Below are 17,275 nucleotides of genomic sequence, written 5' to 3'. Positions count from 1 at the left end.
TATTCTCTAGTCTCTATGCAAACTCTACACACACTCACACTGACACACACACACACACACACACACACATACACACACACACACACACACACACACACACACACACAACAAGCACTGACTACACACACTCACATGCCATCATCATATGCGTTGCTGCTACACTGTTTAGCCTAAATCCTGATGCGTAGTCACCTTAATCCTATACACATCTAACCGTACCACTCCAGTATCCCTGCACATTGTAAAAATGGTATTGGCACTGACCCAGGAACTGACCCTGTATATAGCTTACCCACTTTCTTGTGTTGTTATTTCTATTTCTCATGTGTTTTTTTGTTCTACTTGACTTTTTGTATTTATTTTTTATAGTACTACCGCATTGTCGGGAAAGAGCAAGCAAGTAAGGCATTTCACTGTGCTAGTGCACGTGAAACTTACATTCAAATTCCACTCAATTATTCTCATTGAATATTTTCCTAATGTAAAGATCTGTCTTGGGAGTTTATGTTAAGAGGGTGGGATGTGTTGACATATTAGATAGAGTCAACTCATGTTCCTGTTGAGTAGATAGTCTTGTTCAATGACTGGAGTGAAGCCCAGATGATGAAGGAGCATTGTTTCATTTAAACTAAGTCATAGTAATGTAAGAAATATTCAATGAAATGTATATATTGTTGGATAAGAATGGAGGGTTTTCTTAGAATACCACAAAACAGGATATTTGAGTTTGCTGTCATTTCTCAGAGAAAAGAGAGACAGAAGTCTCCAACATTGCTGAATATCAATGAGTGTGTGTGTGTGGGGGGGGGGGGGGGGGGACAGGCTATAATAAAAGGGTGATTGTTGATCGTGCCCCAAGTAGGCAGAGGCATGGTTGGAATTGTGCTCCGATCTCAATGCTGCATCGAACAGACTCATTGCTTGCACATCAGCTCCAGTGCTCCAACACATTCACATTTCTGAGGGATAATTATTTGTGGTTGTCTATAGGAGCCACTTGATGAGGTAAAGGAGGACATTAGTGAAGCCTCCCAAACTTAGTCCAGAGGCAGAGGAGGTCAAAGGCCCCGGAATTGGCGAGGAAAGCAATCACCTCGAGGAAAACCAGGAGGGTGAGAGTCAAACAGAAGATAATCCAGTTATGAACTTCTTTAAAACACTAGTAAGTCAAAAAAAAAATTCAATTGATTTTGATTTGTGTTGTTTAAAGATTGAAGAGTTGTTTTAATGGTAACGTCCATAAGTGAATAGATATGCACAACATATGTGATTGCCTAATGGTTGTTTTTATAATACATTTAAAAGGAGTTTGTGTAAATGAGTGAGTGACCTTGCCTCATAAATCTGTAACCTTTGCCAAAATATTTCAAGCCTTTGTAAAAAAAAAAATCCATTGTGAAACCGCGACGAACACTAATTGAAGAACCATCATTTATTTTGTATTGAAAAGGAAGATTCGTATAATGCTATCAGAATTCCAAATATGTTTTTTGAATGGCAAAACGTTTGGCCTGTAATGCTTGATTATGCTCCGAATCAACTAAATGAGAACGCGGGCTCCATCAGTGATGCCATTGTGTTTTTAGACTGCAGAGTGCTGTCAGTGATCTCGCTCATTGTGTGTGATAAATATGTGTAGCGTCAGCCTAAGGGCAATGAGGGTGTCTCTAAGAAAGAGAGACCACATCTTGAAGGAATGATTACACAGGCAGCTATTGTCGTTTCTCTTCATCATGCCTTCTTTTGGAATTATGCCTCCATATAGAGTGAACATAGGCCCAGCGCCATGCTAATCAAATCCTTTGAACATGCGGGAATGTGGTGGTCTTTTGTTCAGCCAATCGTGTGAGCTCACAAGGGAGGCCTGTGTCATTGGAAGTTGAAATGCATGAAGATAGAGCGAGGGAAGGCCTACGCCATCTCCAGAGCACAATGGCTGTCACAATGAGAGAGCATGTACTGTATGTGCTTTGCCAAGGGCTTCTTTGTGTGCCATCAGTTGGACAACCGTAGACGTCAATGGCTATATGACTAACTTAAAGACATTTAGGAAAATAGTCATTTCACTGTACCCTGTGACAGTAACTCTCTTATCCAAATAAACATTGCTGTCATCTTCTGTATGCATTGCATTTCATTTGAAAGAAAGAAATTCAACATCAACATACACTTAAGCGCTAGATCTTTTCGTAGGAAACAACGGGTAGCTCACAATTTTGACTGACTTCCAAGATTGTACGCAGACACTCGTGACTCAATATATATATATGTCTGTGTTTTACCAAGGTGACTCCTACCAAAAAAAACAAGCAAGGAACTGCCACCCCTGATGTTACAAAAGACCAAGTAAGCATGTATTTTTATTTGAAACATAATACATTATGCAAAAGCACTGAATCACTTTCAATACAGATACAATTATGCACAGAGATCCTATAGTATGGTATGCTGTATTCTATACTGAACCAAAAATATTTAAAGGCAACATGCAACGATTGATTTTGATTTTACTGAACTACAGTTCATATGAGGAAATCAGTCAATTGAAATGAATAAATGAGGCCCTTATCTATGGATTTCACATTACTTGGAATACAGATATGCATCTGTTGGTCACAGATACCTTCAAATGGGCCTCACAATAGGCCTTTTGTGGATGTTTAAAGAGGATTTGTGTTGTTTAAAAAATTGAAGAGTTTTAATAGTAAGGTCCTTAAGTGAATAGATATGCACAAAATATGTGATTGCCTAATGGTTGTTTTATAGTACATTTAAAATTAGTTCATGTAAATTAGTGACATTGCTTCATAAATCTGTAACCTTTGCCAAATTATTTCAAGACTTTGTAAAAATTCATTGTGAAACCACTACGAACACTCTTGAAGAACTATCATTTATTTGGTATTGAAAAGGAAAATTCATAATGCTGTTATAATTCCAAATATGCCTCTGAATAGCAAAACATTTGGCCTGTAATGCTTGATTATGCTCCTAATCAACTAAATAAAATCAAAGTATATTTTAGACGTTATAGTGCTGTCAGAGATCTCGCTCATGAAGAGTTAACATAGCCCCAGCACTTTGTTATTCTCCTTTTTGTGCATTCAAATTGCCATCGATATGCTATTGTATTATGCCTGCCCATACCATAGCCCCAACGCCACCATGGGGCACTCTGTTCACAATGTTGACATCAGCAAACCACTCGCCCACACGACGCCATACAGGTGGTCTGCGGTTGTGAATCCGATTGCACGTACTGCCAAATTCTCTAAATCAACGTTGGAGGTGGCTTATGGTAGAGAAATTAACATAAAATGATCTGTCAACAGCTCTGGTGGACATTCCTGCAGTAGTATGCCAATTGCATCTGTGCCGTTGTGTTGTGTGACATATTTTTTAGATTGGGCTTTTATTGTCCCCAGTACAAGATGCACCAGTGTAATGATCATGCTGTTTAATCTGCTTCTTGATTTGCCGCAACTATCAGGTGGATGGATTATCTTGGCAAAGGAGAAATGCTCACTAACAGAGATGCCAACAAATTTGTGCAAAAAATCTCAGATAAATAAGCTTTTTGTGTGTATGGAACATTTCTGGGATCTTTAATTTCAACTAATGAAACATGGGACCAACACTTTACATGTTGCGTTTATATTTTTGTTCAGTGTATATTTAATGCTATACAATTATTTACCTTTGGTAAAGTCATCTAAAATAATAAGGGCCGCTTTTCTTGCCTTACTTTACCTTCAGCAGAAAGAGAACATCTTTCTCATTGCTTGCACCAACAAAGGTGAAAAAATAACAAGTGAAACACATCTCACTCTTAACTCTTATCATTTTCATCCCTTTGGTAACATGAGGCCTCACTCAACATGGCCGTCGTTAACATCTACACTTGCATCTACAGTTGCAACATATTAACCTACAGTGAGAGGCTTTTGGATGACTGTGATTGTAACTGTTATTGAATGCTGCAGAAAAAAAGCATAAATTCATCCTATTGAATACCAAAAATGTCAAATACAGGCTGAGTTAAACAGACCAATGATTCTTGAGCCTTATTAAACAAGTATTTAGTAGTGTCAGCAGTCTGCCATGACTGGCATCCATCTTCTGTTGAAGGCCACAGCTGTGAATAGCTGTGCAGGCCAAGGGGCGTCTTACCCAGCTGTGGAGCCTGTTGCAAATAACCTTGGTTAAACCAGAACTAAAACCTTGCTTAATTTGTTCAGGAGTTCGATTGTTTACGTAGTCTGTCCACGACAGATTAGTTGCAAAAGATGCCTCTTCAGGTCCTCTAATCAACCTGTTTAGACAGAAGGTACATGATCTCTTAGCAGAAACAGAATGTTGATTATTCTCCTTATTACCAGCACTAACTATTGTTTGTTGTTGTCACAAAACAGTCACAGAAAGAGGCCCAACCAACAGCAAAAACTACAGTGAGTACTGAATGAATGCATAAATAAATAAATACATAAATCATGTTTTGTGACCTCGGTGATCAACTGTTCCTATTTTGCTTCCTTTTCCGTTGTGCCTCTGGCTCGAATAGGCTGCACAAGTAGTGGATGCTCCAGCAGCAGCCAAAGGAGGAATGTCATTCCCACCACCCCCACCTCCAGCCCCAGCACCACCTAAGATGGAGGTTAAAGCAGAAATAGCAGCCCAACCTGTGACAAACGCACCAAAAAAAGAACCAAAGGATGCTGCCAAAGAACCAGAGGCCACCAAGTCGAAATCTGACAGCCCGTTCAGCAGACTTTTCAGCAGAAAGGTAAGCCAATACAGGCACTGCAAGGCACTTAAAATGATTATTTGGCAAATTGATCTTTCTGTAAAAGAGAATAATATAATGTATGAATGTCTGTGTCAGATTATAACAGTTTGATCTGAATTTGAGGCATTGCTAGGCTTCAAGTCTAAAATCAAGGTTAAATCAACAAGTGGAGCCAGTGCACCTGCCAAGCCTCCTGCAGTGGTAAATGACAATACAACATTCAGCCATTTTGAAACTAACAGAGTTAAGCTCACTGTGACATCCATCATTTCATATAACTGTATTAAAATCATTGCATCTTGTGGGTACACTATCTACTAGCTATATCATACAGACTGCTGCCTTTTCTCTTGTGCGGAACATCAGTACAGAGACCAAACAGAGCAGTCCCTCAGAGCATTCGTGTAAATGTAGACCTATCTTCATACTTCAAATGACATATTGTGAGTTTCATTGCTGATGTTTTTCTCAATGTGGAGTAAACACACCTATGATAGCACCGCAATCAGCTAGACTGAGGCATGGCTTGTGGAGAATGAGCTTAGGTCTGCATTCATTCATCATCCGTGAACATTAACAGTATCCCACAACATCAGAAATCCAACCAGATCTAATTCAGTCATTTGAGCCCAAAGTAACAATGTATATAACAGCAGACCGAATATTGATTTCAGAAACTGAATTTGACTCTGTTTTCCAATCCTGACTGTGTGTGTGCGAATGTGTATTGTGTATTTATTTGTGTGGTGAACTGTGCTTTTACAAACCTACCTGTGCCTTGCCATGTTGCCCATTCAGTATAAAGCCTAGATAGTGTGTTATACGGCACATGTTCAGATCAACATCATTCTGCCCTCCACAGACAGTGGAAGCAGTGGAGCCACAGCCAGTTGTTGCTGTACAGGTAGAAGTGCTCTCTTGGCATACTCCATCCACCCTGTGCCGTCTTTTTCTCTTTCGGTCGGGTTGCATGGTCAAATTTGGTATTCACACTATCAGTTATAATTAGTCTCATCAATAGGGTGCCCCTCAGGGGCAAAGTACATCACATCTCTTTTACAGTACCAGTTTTGGTTCCAGAGTATAGCTTTTCACCCCCCTTGTGTCTTTCTTCTTTCTTCTCTGTTTGGTGGGTTCTTTTCTGGTTCCACCAGGTGGCTGATTAGGGTTTTGTGTGCCTTTATACACACCTTATTCCTGAGAAGGGCTCATAACTAAAAAATTTTATTCTGCTGTTTCGATATAGGAGATAGACGCCTCAAAGACGGCTACTCTGGAGGCCTCTGCCAAACCAGAACCACCACCGGCACCTGCACCGAAAGAGGGGAAGAAACCGGCTGTAGCCAAAGCCTCCTTTTCTTTTTTCAAGCCCAAGGTAAGGCAGATATTTTACTTACATCCCACTTTGGTTCTCAACGGGAACTACACATGCTAGTTATATTGGAAAGACAGGAAAATGTGCAAATGTGATAAACAATAACGGAATGGTGTGAATTTGAGGACCTGCTAAACCAAATGGCTTCAAAAGTCCAGACGGCTTCAACAAGTGGAGTCCGACTCCTCAAGAAACCTTTCAAAGGGGTAAATTACCATTCCTGAGAGCCAGTGTGAAATTAACAAGAGTGATCTCACTGAGTTCAGCTTATGCTGGTACTACCATATTGAAATACCCTGCACAAATAATGTACATTATCTGGTAGATCAATTAATATCTGTTGAATACACATGATCCAAAAACAGCTGGTTAGACTAGTGATAGTTTTTCCATTTCTAATTTCTATAAATTATATATTTACCAACCAGAACAATGCTCCCATTAATCTAGTCGTTATTTCTTTGCGTCAATTGTGCTCTTGCATTGTGCTAGTTAATGTATTAATGTGTGGGCTCAGCTTTACCTGGTGAGAGAAAGGAGTGCAACGTCATAATACAACTTTTGATCGAGGAATGGCTTTACGATTAACATTACATGATACAAATTACACTCAGAAATGTATCTTTTGATTATTTGTCGTAATTTAATCAGGCTTCTGAGCCAAAAAAGGAAGCCCCAGCACCAGCTGCAGACGCAATAGCTGGCCCAAGTGTGGCCAAGGAAGAACCAAAGGCCCCAGAGATCCCTGCTGTGGACAGCAAGCCAGCATCAGGACCCTCCGAGGGTGGGGACAATTCCCCCGTCCTCCCTAAGAGGCTGGAGAAGAGGAACTCCATCCACTTGTTCTTCAAAAACCTGGTGGGCTGAATTGGCAATTCCGCTCTTAATCAAATGTGCCACCACTAGATGGCCTCAGCAATTTATTATGACTGTGAGCCATTCTTTACAATGAAATGTCGAGAGATATTGCTTATGGAAAAGTCATGTGAGAAAAATCAAATGTAGATTCTCATATAACGTTCTACATTGATAAGTGAAAAAAACCTTTCCTTTCCTTGCAGGGGAAACGCCAGTCAGATGCAGGAGTACAAACAGAACCAGAGAAGACCAAATAAAAAGGAAACATCCCTTATTTGCCCTCCCCAGAATAATCTGGAAATCAACTTTTGATTTGTTAGATACGTCATTTTTTATCATCTGTTCGCACTATTGAAGGGATGGTGGTAAGAGCAAGTTCGTTGAGGGACAGAGGCTGTAACTGGTCTGGTCTAGTCATTGTGGAGTATTTCAGAGAGTTGTTCTTTGTCAAGGAGGTAAAATACATGTTTGGTTGAAAGGCTTGATAGGTAGAAAGAGGTGTTGTTAGTGACTTGTACTGGGAGAAACATCCATTTTCTGTTGCCTGTGCTGTTAAACTTAACCTCTCTTTCTATAAATTATGCATCATTTACCCTTGCTTTGACAGATCAATGCACCTAATGACGTAATGCGATATGTAACGTTTTGCTTCATTTTTTTTCCCCACATGGTGTAAAAATAGAATTAGTCTGAAATAACTTGTGAAGTGCATTCGACGGTTTCAGATAAGTTCATAGGATGGTTTGTAGAATAGATGCATAAAGCTCAGCTTGAGATAAAGCAGTACTAATGGAATATATTGGAGGAGTGGGGGAAATGTTGATTATGTTTTGATTAATGATTAACACGTGCACGTTACAATGTTCTTTTTAACTTGGCAGGAACTGTACATGGATGCAACCATATCATTGATGATAAATATCAAATATATGATATATAATATGATATACCATTCATTATTATAATCATACACAGGGGGACATCACAATCGTTACGTTTGTTGGGCTGCACATATCACCTGGTAGTCTATAGAGCTAATACTGCATAGTCACGAATCAAAGCTGATTTACATTTTCCTAAGGGTTTTCCTAAAAATGGTGGTTTGTTTTCATGTGATTGAACTGTTTAACATACTGTATGTGTACCTGTATGGAAACTGTTATAATTTTGGGGATCGTGTCTGTTTATTTCTGCATCTATTTACTATATATAGAATCTGCAAATAGATAATTTCCTGTGCCAACCCTTCACAAATATATGGTACCATAACATCACATGTGTCTTATTAAAGGACTTTTTCTGTAACTGTTTAAAGAGAATACATGTGTACAGTATTTCTTTCCTTGTTTTTTTCTATGTGTCAATTTAGGCCAAAAATTGATCAGGGAGGAAATAAGAATCAAAGTATTTAGGGTTAACTTAAATTATTGCTCATGTTATCATCAGACAGGATTACCAAGTGTTGCAATAACTGAAAAAGACATGACCCAACAAGTTTATCTCGCATGACTGAAGTAAGAAGCCAAGCTGTCTGTCTTACAGTATGTTTGAAGGCCACACCTCATTGAATACATACAACTTGGAAACACACTGAACGGCACCCTTGCTAATCACCCAAGCAACGGCTCTGATTGTTGTGTCATTGGTCAGGTATTATTGTTATGTGAGAGCCTGAGAGATTGTGTAGGAAAAATCCTCACAGGCAAATGATATTAGCAGCTGATCTGAAGGACTGTAAGCCTGCCTGTGATAGAGAAGTGACTCTCTAATCTTTTTAAAGTGCCCCATCATGGAGTCCTCTGTCTGTGGAGGAATGCGTTTTAGATAGCTGTGTCTGAGATCATCCACCATTAAGTGATGAGTCGCCGTCCCTGAAGGCACAACTCACACCGCTCCTTTGTTATCTGAAGCACTGTTCTTGCATTGCCCCCTGTAATAGCTGTGATCGCTTCAAATTGTGCATCAAAGAAATTGCCACGAAGTGGAAGGGAAAAGGGAGAGAGAGAGGGGGGGAGAGAGAGAGAGATAGATGTGAGGGAAGCTACGGGTATGGTAGTACCGGACTAGACATTTTATTTGTTCCCATTGTCTGTCCTTTTCCCTGCGGATTATTTCAATTTTACGAGGCAATATCACATTTTTGCTTTGGCAGTAACAATATCCTACTAATATGTCTGAGAGAACGGAGTTAATTCCTATTATTTCCAGAAGAGAAGTGGTAAAAGGTAGCACATGATGGACCAGGAGAAATACAGAAGCTGTTTTCTAAATGTGCTTTGACTTACGACCTCAAACGACACAGACGGCTGTGTGGGAGTGGGCGACTTTTTGATAATGCATAAAACGGATGTATCGGAACTTACCGTGACTCCACCTTTGCGGCAGTACACACTGTACACACTCATACTCATTTATGAATATACTCTTTGAGAACATGATGTTATCTAGAACCTAAAAGGCTAATTCAGCTGTTCCCGTAGGAGAACCATTCAACAAAAATGTGGGGTTCCAGATCAAATCAAATCAAATTGTATTGGTCACATACACATATTAAGCAGATTTTATTGCGGGTGTAGCGAAATGCTTGTGTTCCTAGCTCCAACGGTGCAATAGTATCTAACAGGGCAGTAGTATCTAAAACAATTCACACGAATCTAAAAGTAAAAGAGTGGAAATAAGAAATATATAAATATTAGATTGAGCAATGTCGAAGTGGCACTGACTAAAATACAGTGGAATGGAATACAGTATATACATATGAGATGAGTAAAGCAGTTTGTAAACAATTTTTAAACTTTATTAAAGTGACTAGTGTTCCATTATTAAAGTGGCCAAGTCTATGTATATAGGGCAGCAAATCAAATCAAATTTGATTTGTCACATGCGCCAAATACAACAGGTTACAGTGAAATGCTTACTTACAAGCCCTTAACCAACAATGCAGTTTTAAGAAAATACCTAAAAAAAACTAAGAGATATGAATAACAAATAATTAAAGAACAGGAGTAAATAACAATAGTGGAGCTATATACATGGGGTACCGGTACAGAGTCAATGCCAATGTGTGGGGGCACCGGTGTCGAGGTAATTGAGGTAATATGTACATGTAGGTAGAAGTGACTATGCATGGATAATAACAGAGAGTAGCAGCACTGTTCTGGGGGGGCAATGCAAATAGTCTGGGTAGCCATTTGATTAGCTGTTCAGGAGCCTTATTGCTTGGGGGTAGAAGCTATTTTGGAGCCTCTTGCTCAGTCCTCCTTTTCCTGTAGTCCACAATCATCTCCTTGTCTTGATCACATTGAGGGAGAGGTTGTTGTCCTTGCACCACACGGTCAGGTCTCTGACCTCCTCCCTATAGGCTGTCTCATCGTTGTCGGTGATCAGGCCTACCACTGTTGTGTCATCAGCAAACTTAATGATGTGTGTTGGAGTCATGCCTGGCTGTTCAGTCATGAGTGACCAATGAGTGCATAAGGGGGCTGAGCACCCACCCCTGAGGGGTCCACGTTTTGAGGATCAGCGTGGTGGATGTATTGTTGCCTACCCTTACCACCAGGGGGCGGCCCGTCAGGAAGTCCAGGATCCAGTTGCAGGGGGAGGTGTTTAGTCCCAGGGTCCTTAGCTTACTGATGTGCTTTGAGGGTACTATGGTGTTGAACGCTGAGCTGTAGTCAATGAATAGCATTCTCACATAGGTGTTCCTTTTGTCCAGGTGTGAAAGGGCAGAGTGGAGTGCAATAGAGATTACATCATCTGTGGATCTGTTGGTGAGGGTATGCAAATTGGAGTGGGTCTAGGTTTTCTGGAATAATGGTGTTAATATGAGCCATGACCAGCCTTTCAAAGCATTTCATGGCTACAGATGTGAGTGCTACAGGTCGATAGTCATTTAGGCAGGTTACTTTAGTGTTCTTGGGCACAGGAACTATGGTGATCTGCTTGAAACATGTTGGTATGACAGACTCAGACAGGGAGAGGTTGAAAATGTCAGTGAGAACACTTGCCAGTTGGTCAGCGCATGCTCGGAGTACACGTCCTGTTAAAAGTTGACCTGTTTAAAAGTCTTACTCACATTGGCTGCGGAGAGCGTGATTACACAGTTGTCCAGAACTGCTGGTGCTCTCATGCATGTTTCAGTGTTACTTGTTACTAAGTTATTTAGCTCGTCTGGTAGGCTCGTGTCACCTGTGCTTCCCTTTGTAGTCTGTAATAGTTTTCAAGCCCTGCCACATCAAATCAAATGTATTTATAAAGCCCTTCTTACATCAGCTGATATCTCAAAGTGCTGTACAGAAACCCAGCTTAAAACCCCAAACAGCAAGCAATGCAGGTGTAGAAGCACGGTGGCTAGGAAAAACTACCAAGAAAGGCCAGAACCTAGAAGAAGAAACATAGAGAGGAACCAGGCTATGAGGGGTGGCCAGTCATCTTCTGGCTGTGCCGAATGGAGATTAGAACAGAACATCGTCAAGATGTTCAAATGTTCATAGTTGACCAGCAGAGTCAAATAATAATAATCAGAGTGGATGTCAAGGGTGCAACAGGTCAGCACCTCAGGAGTAAATGTCAGTTGGCTTTTCATAGCCGATCACATCCGACGAGCGTTGGAGCAGGTGTAGCACGACTCGACTTAGTCCTGCATTTACGCTTTGCTTGATTGATCGTAAGTCGGAGGGCATAACAGGATTTCTTATAAACTTTCGGGTTAGAATCCCGCTCCTTGAAAGTGGCAGCTTTACCCTTTAGCTCAGTGCGAATGTTGCCTGTGATCCATGGCTTCTGGTTGGGGTATGTACGTACAGTCACTGTGGGGACGACGTCCTCGATGCACTTATTGATAAAGCCAGTGACTGATGTGGTGTACTCCTCAATGCCATTGGAAGAATCCCGGTACATATTCCAGCCTGTGCTAGCAAAGCAGTCCTGTAGTTCAGCATCTGCTTCATCTGACAACTTTTTTTATAGACCGAGTCACTGGTGCTACCTGCTTTAATGTAAGCAGGAATCAGGAGGGTAGAATTATGGTCAGATTTGCCAAATGGAGGGCGAGGGAGAGCTTTGTACACGTCTCTGAGTGTGGCATAAAGGTGGTCTAGAATTTTTTTCTTCTTCTGGTTGCACATTTAACATGCTGATAGAAATGAGGTAAAACTGATTTAAGTTTCCCTGCATTAAAGTCCCCGGCCACTAGGAGTGCCGCCTTACGGCAGTATAAAGCTCTTGAGCGTGGTTTTAGTGCCAGCATCGGTCTGTGGTGGTATGTAGACAGCTACAAAAAATACAGATGAAAACTCTCTAGGTAGATAGTGTGGTCTACAGCATGTCATGAGATACTCTACCTCAGGCAAGCAAAACCTCGAGACTTCCTTAGATATCGTGCACCAGCTGTTGTTCACTTATATGCATAGGCCCCCGCCCCGTGTCTTACCAGAGGCTGCTGATCCGTCTTGTCGATGGAGTGTATAACCCGCCAGCTGTATGTTCTTAATATCGTCGTTCAGTCACGACTCGGTGAAGCATAAGATATTACAGTTTCTAATGTCCCGTTGGTAGGATATACATGCTTTCAGCTTGTCCCAGCCTCTAAGGTGCAAGGTAAAGCAATATGTAAACATTATTTAAACATTATTAACGTGACTAGGCTTCCATTATTAAAGTGGCCAACGATTCCAAGTCTATGTATATAGGGTTGCGTAACCGGGTGGAAGCCAGCTAGTGATGGCTATTTAACAGTTTGATGGCCTTAAGATAGAAGCTATTTTTCAGTCTCTTGGTCCCAGCTTTAATGCATCTGTACTGACCACTGCCTGTTCGCCTTGAACAGGCAGTGGCTTGGGTGGTTGTTGTCCTTGATGATCTTTTTGGCCTTCCTGTGACATCGGGTGCTGTAGGTGTCCTGGAGGGCAGGTAGTTTGCCCCCGGTGATCCATTGGGCAGACTGCACCACCCTCTGGGGAGCATGCGGGCGGTGCAGTTGCCATATCAGGCGGTGATACAGCCCGACAGGATGCTGTCAATTGTGCATATGCAAAAGTTTGTAAGGGTTTTAGGGGCCAAGACACATTTATTCAGCCTCCTGAGGTTGAAGAGTTGCTGTTGCGCCTTCTTCAACACACTATCTGTGGGGGTGTAACCCTTTTGAGTTCAATGTAAAACCCTTTCCACAGAGGCTTCTACATGGAATCTGAAAGAGTTCTACCAGGAACCAAAAAAGAGTTCTACATGGAACCAAAAATGGTTCTCATATGGGGATAGCCAAAGAGCCCTTTTGTCAGAGAGTGTAGTAAATCATTATTCCACTATACTGTACAGGTGGAATGCTCTTACACTCTATCATTGTTGAGGTGCTTCTACAGTAAGCAGAAAGGCTGATGTTGATAAACACCTAACTATTAAATAGTGTAGAATAGGAAGATTGAAGCAAAATAATTCCTGTAAATATTCCTCAGAGGAGTTGATCTACGAACATGCTGCTTCAGTTCATCACAGGACAATAAGTGTGAGTGTGTGAATGAATGCAGCACACAGCCCAGAAGACCCAAGGGGGGTAGGAGGGCCAAGTCAAGGGAGCAGTGGGCTGCCTGGGAGGCCTATGGGAACTGGGGAGGCCTACTGTCAACACTAATGTGTGTCATGGCTGTGCAGCGCTGCTCTGCAGCAGCATGTCTACAGGGAGGCATGGGGGATCACATTACAAGGACCAAAGAAGACACAACTTATTCCCAGGCCTCCTAATAGAAGGTTAATAGCAATATCGATTGCTAATATACTGTATTGTCAAGAGTTTATATCAGCAGGCCATTGCATGCCTGTATGTACATGACTGTAAGTCACTTTGGATAAGTGTGCTAAATGGCATATATTATTTATTATAATGTGGATGTATCATTTTCAGACTTAGATGCACAGAGTTGCTCTATAGAGTTTTTTTTATTTTATTGTTTACTTAACTAGTTAATCAGTTACGAACAAATTCTTATTTTACAATGACTGCCTACCCAAACCAAACCCAGATGACGCTGGGCCAATTGTGCATCACCCTATGGGACTCCCAATCACGGCCGGTTGTGGTACAGCCCGGGATCAAACCAGGGTCTGTAGTGTCGCCTATAGCACTGAGATGCAGTGTCTTAGACCGCTGCGCCACTCGGGAGCCCTAGTATGGCACTGGAGGGTGTGGTATTGTCACAGTCTTTTGAGTTGAGTCACTGATCTTCCTGGTTTGAGGGAACTGGGAGGACATGGCTAACAAATTTGTTTAGATTGCTGTTGACCTTATGTGTGATAATTTCCCCAATATTTAATAGTGTAAATCTATGGGATGCATCCTCTTTGACATATACCATATGGCATTTTTTTCTGTCTTTGAAGATCTAAAGTGATCAATTCAAGGTCTGTATTTCCATGAAGATAAAATACATAGCATTCATAATGTGTTTGGGGTGTTTACAGCAATACAGGAAATAATAATTGTATTTCCGAACAGCCAATCCATTAATACATTAACATTTCTGCCACAAGAGGGCAGTCAACACAATAAAACTATTCTCTAACGAGCAGATTACTATTTTTTATTCAAACTTTATTTAACTAGGCAAGTCAGTTAAGAACAAATCCTTATTTACAATGACGGCCTACCACAGCCAAACCCTAACCCGGAAGATGCTGGGCCAATTGCACGTCGCCCTATGGGACTCCCAATCACAGCCAGTTGTGATACAGCCTGGAATTGAACCAGGGTCAGTAGTGATGCCTCTAGCACTGAGGTGCAGTGCCTCAGACCACTGCGCCACTCAGGAGCCCTAAAATACAACTAATATGACTCATCTTGACCAGTTTAGAATATCGAACTACAACTCTCGTACCTTATGCTGTAAATATAATTATCCTTCTGATAGGCTTAAAATGTATGATGAAAACAGCTATAGAGAACTGATCATGACTGTTTGGGTAAGCAGAGGGATTATTTACAGTATTATCAGTGTCTTTCAGATGGAGCAACACTACAGATGTAGGATCTTCATTTGAGACAATTTGCTAAACAAGGACAATAATCCCGCAACAACAAGACATTGGAATTATTATGTGGATTTTAATTAATGGAGTTTTTTTTGTAGGGGTTGATCTATTTTCCTATGGGAAATGTACAAACTTCAGAAGCCTTTTTAAACCTCAAATACACTACAAGTTTTACATTTCCCGCAGTGCAGTAAAGTTCTCCTGCAACAGGGTGATCAAATTAAGATCCGGCATCGGTATGATCATAAAGGAAGCTGATCCCTGAGCCTGGAAGGGAACAATGCAGTCAGCTGCTCCTGGCACATGCAGACAAAAACAATTCTACATGCATAGCCTGTTAGCGGGACCTCACCCATGCACCCATCCCTCCATCACATATACGTGCTGTGAACTGAATACAAAATCATTCTTTGTTTTGCTAATATGCTAAAGGTTTTTCTATGCACACCTCTCTCACCAAGTCTACAATTCAATTAGTTTTGTTTTCTTATTTTGTCAAATAGAGGCTGATATTAGCTCCAAAATTGTACCAATGAGTTGAAATATAACAATAAATGGAAAATTGAGGTTATCCTAGTCTATTCTAATCTAAATGTCTGTAGATTAAAACAATGTTTATAATTTCTTTAATTTTGCCAATTGGATGTTTTGCAACTCAAGTCAGAAGCAGACAGTGTGCTCTATTGTGTTCCCTAAATGATTGACTAAAGAGAGCAACTTTTTATGCTTGGTATATCTTTTCTGTTAGGATCATTGGACAATACAACTCGTAAGCGCCAAGTTTTGCACCAGGACCAAACGCTATTTCATGTTGAGACCGTTGAAGGATTCTCAGAGATAATACTGCCTTTCCAGATTGCTAGGTTTTCACAAAGCCTTTGTGGCTAGGGAACAATGGGAATGAGCGGGAGGACACAGTGCGTGTCACGTGACGTGGTGCCTTTGATTAACATTCTAGACTTATTTGTATGACAGGAACTCAGGATTCAACAAGGATATAAAAAAAGGCTAAAAAAGAGCAAGCAACTCCCTAATGTTGTTTCATACAACTAAAGTAAAAAAAGGTACAGTATTGACACTTCATTCAACAATAAGCAACCTGTTGGTGAAGGATAGAATAGAATTACCCTCCTTGGCCATATGTTCAGATCAAGACATTTGCATAGGTCAGATAGACAAAGCAATGATCACATGAAACAGTGATAAAAAAAATAAAAAACGTAATCTAAAATCTATTTGGCTGTTAAGACACAATATTCATGTGGCATGAAATGACTGCTCTGTGGATTTTTTTTTCCTCAACAGGTTTTCATTCTGACATAGCTGTGTTACGTAGCCTAAATTAAAGTTTCTGACACAAGCCTGGTGGACTTTTGAGACATCAAAATGGTGTCACTCAGAGTACATTTCCTGGGGACTTAACGGGCTCTGTAGACAACAGCTGGAGTTTGGACATGTCCCAATTGACTGTGGTTGTTCTCCACACTATCACCCAACGTGTGTTCTGTCTTCTTTCTGTGTTCATCATACAGGCTGGGTGGAGATCCATGGCAATGTTCCAGCCAGTTGCTGGAGATGTTTTGGCAAATGCCTGCTGACAGCGGTCGATGTGGATTTGTTCACTGTTCTTCATCACCCTTGACAGCTGGGGATGGGTTTCTCTCCCAATGACTACTGCACTGTGATGTATTCCTTAAACCATTCAGAATAGGGAGAAAAAAAATTCTAATGGTTTAGGAGGGTGTGATGAATGCTTTCTTCATTGAAAATGTTCATCTCAATGTCTATTTTGTGGACAGTATCATGCCAATGTAAAACATAGAGATCCTATAATTCATATAATTGTTTTATTATATATTTATAATTGTTTGATTTAATATGTGTTTCTAACCAGGAAAGCAAGTAAAAGGTCTAAATATCTTTGTTCATTAATCATTAATCAAGTCAAAGTATCTGAAACTAACAAAACTGTAACATAGAACCTTAATCACTCAAATGTTGTTTATCTATGATAGTAGAAGGAGGAGGGTTTGGGTGGGGTGGGGTTAACATCCAACATCCAAAGACAATATGATTGTTATTAGTTAGGTTTCCTGACTTTCTTGAGCCCTCACAAAATCAAAAAAGGGCGAGTTTACCTATTCATGAGGTAAAGTAGGATTAGTACATCATTTATGTGAAAAAAAGCAAATTGTGAATAGATTTTTTTGGAGTAGTCAATGGCATAATGATTG

The 17,275-nt window shown here is 40.7% G+C and overlaps 1 protein-coding gene across 10 annotated transcripts; it reads left to right on the top strand.

The window, feature by feature from the left end:
- Positions 1-856: 856 nt before the first annotated feature.
- Positions 857-8,290, top strand: LOC139368485 (skin secretory protein xP2-like). Of its 10 annotated transcripts, none has more exons than XM_071107422.1 (9): positions 857-1,162; positions 2,287-2,346; positions 4,413-4,448; positions 4,562-4,783; positions 4,910-4,987; positions 6,033-6,161; positions 6,287-6,367; positions 6,813-7,019; positions 7,223-8,290. In XM_071107422.1, the coding sequence occupies exons 1-9, from the start codon at positions 1,142-1,144 to the stop codon at positions 7,274-7,276; spliced, it is 888 nt and encodes a 295-aa protein (XP_070963523.1). In that variant the 5' UTR covers positions 857-1,141; the 3' UTR covers positions 7,277-8,290. The 10 variants fall into 10 exon arrangements, with proteins under 10 accessions (XP_070963523.1, XP_070963527.1, XP_070963528.1 ...); XM_071107423.1 differs by having other exon boundaries at positions 891-1,162; positions 4,419-4,448; XM_071107426.1 differs by lacking the exon at positions 4,910-4,987.
- Positions 8,291-17,275: the final 8,985 nt, after the last annotated feature.

This window comes from Oncorhynchus clarkii, chromosome 16 (genome assembly GCF_045791955.1).
Source record: "Oncorhynchus clarkii lewisi isolate Uvic-CL-2024 chromosome 16, UVic_Ocla_1.0, whole genome shotgun sequence".
Lineage (NCBI taxonomy): Eukaryota > Metazoa > Chordata > Actinopteri > Salmoniformes > Salmonidae > Oncorhynchus > Oncorhynchus clarkii.
The sequence above is the reverse complement of the archived record's forward strand: the minus strand, read 5'-3'. Positions and strand labels throughout refer to the sequence as shown.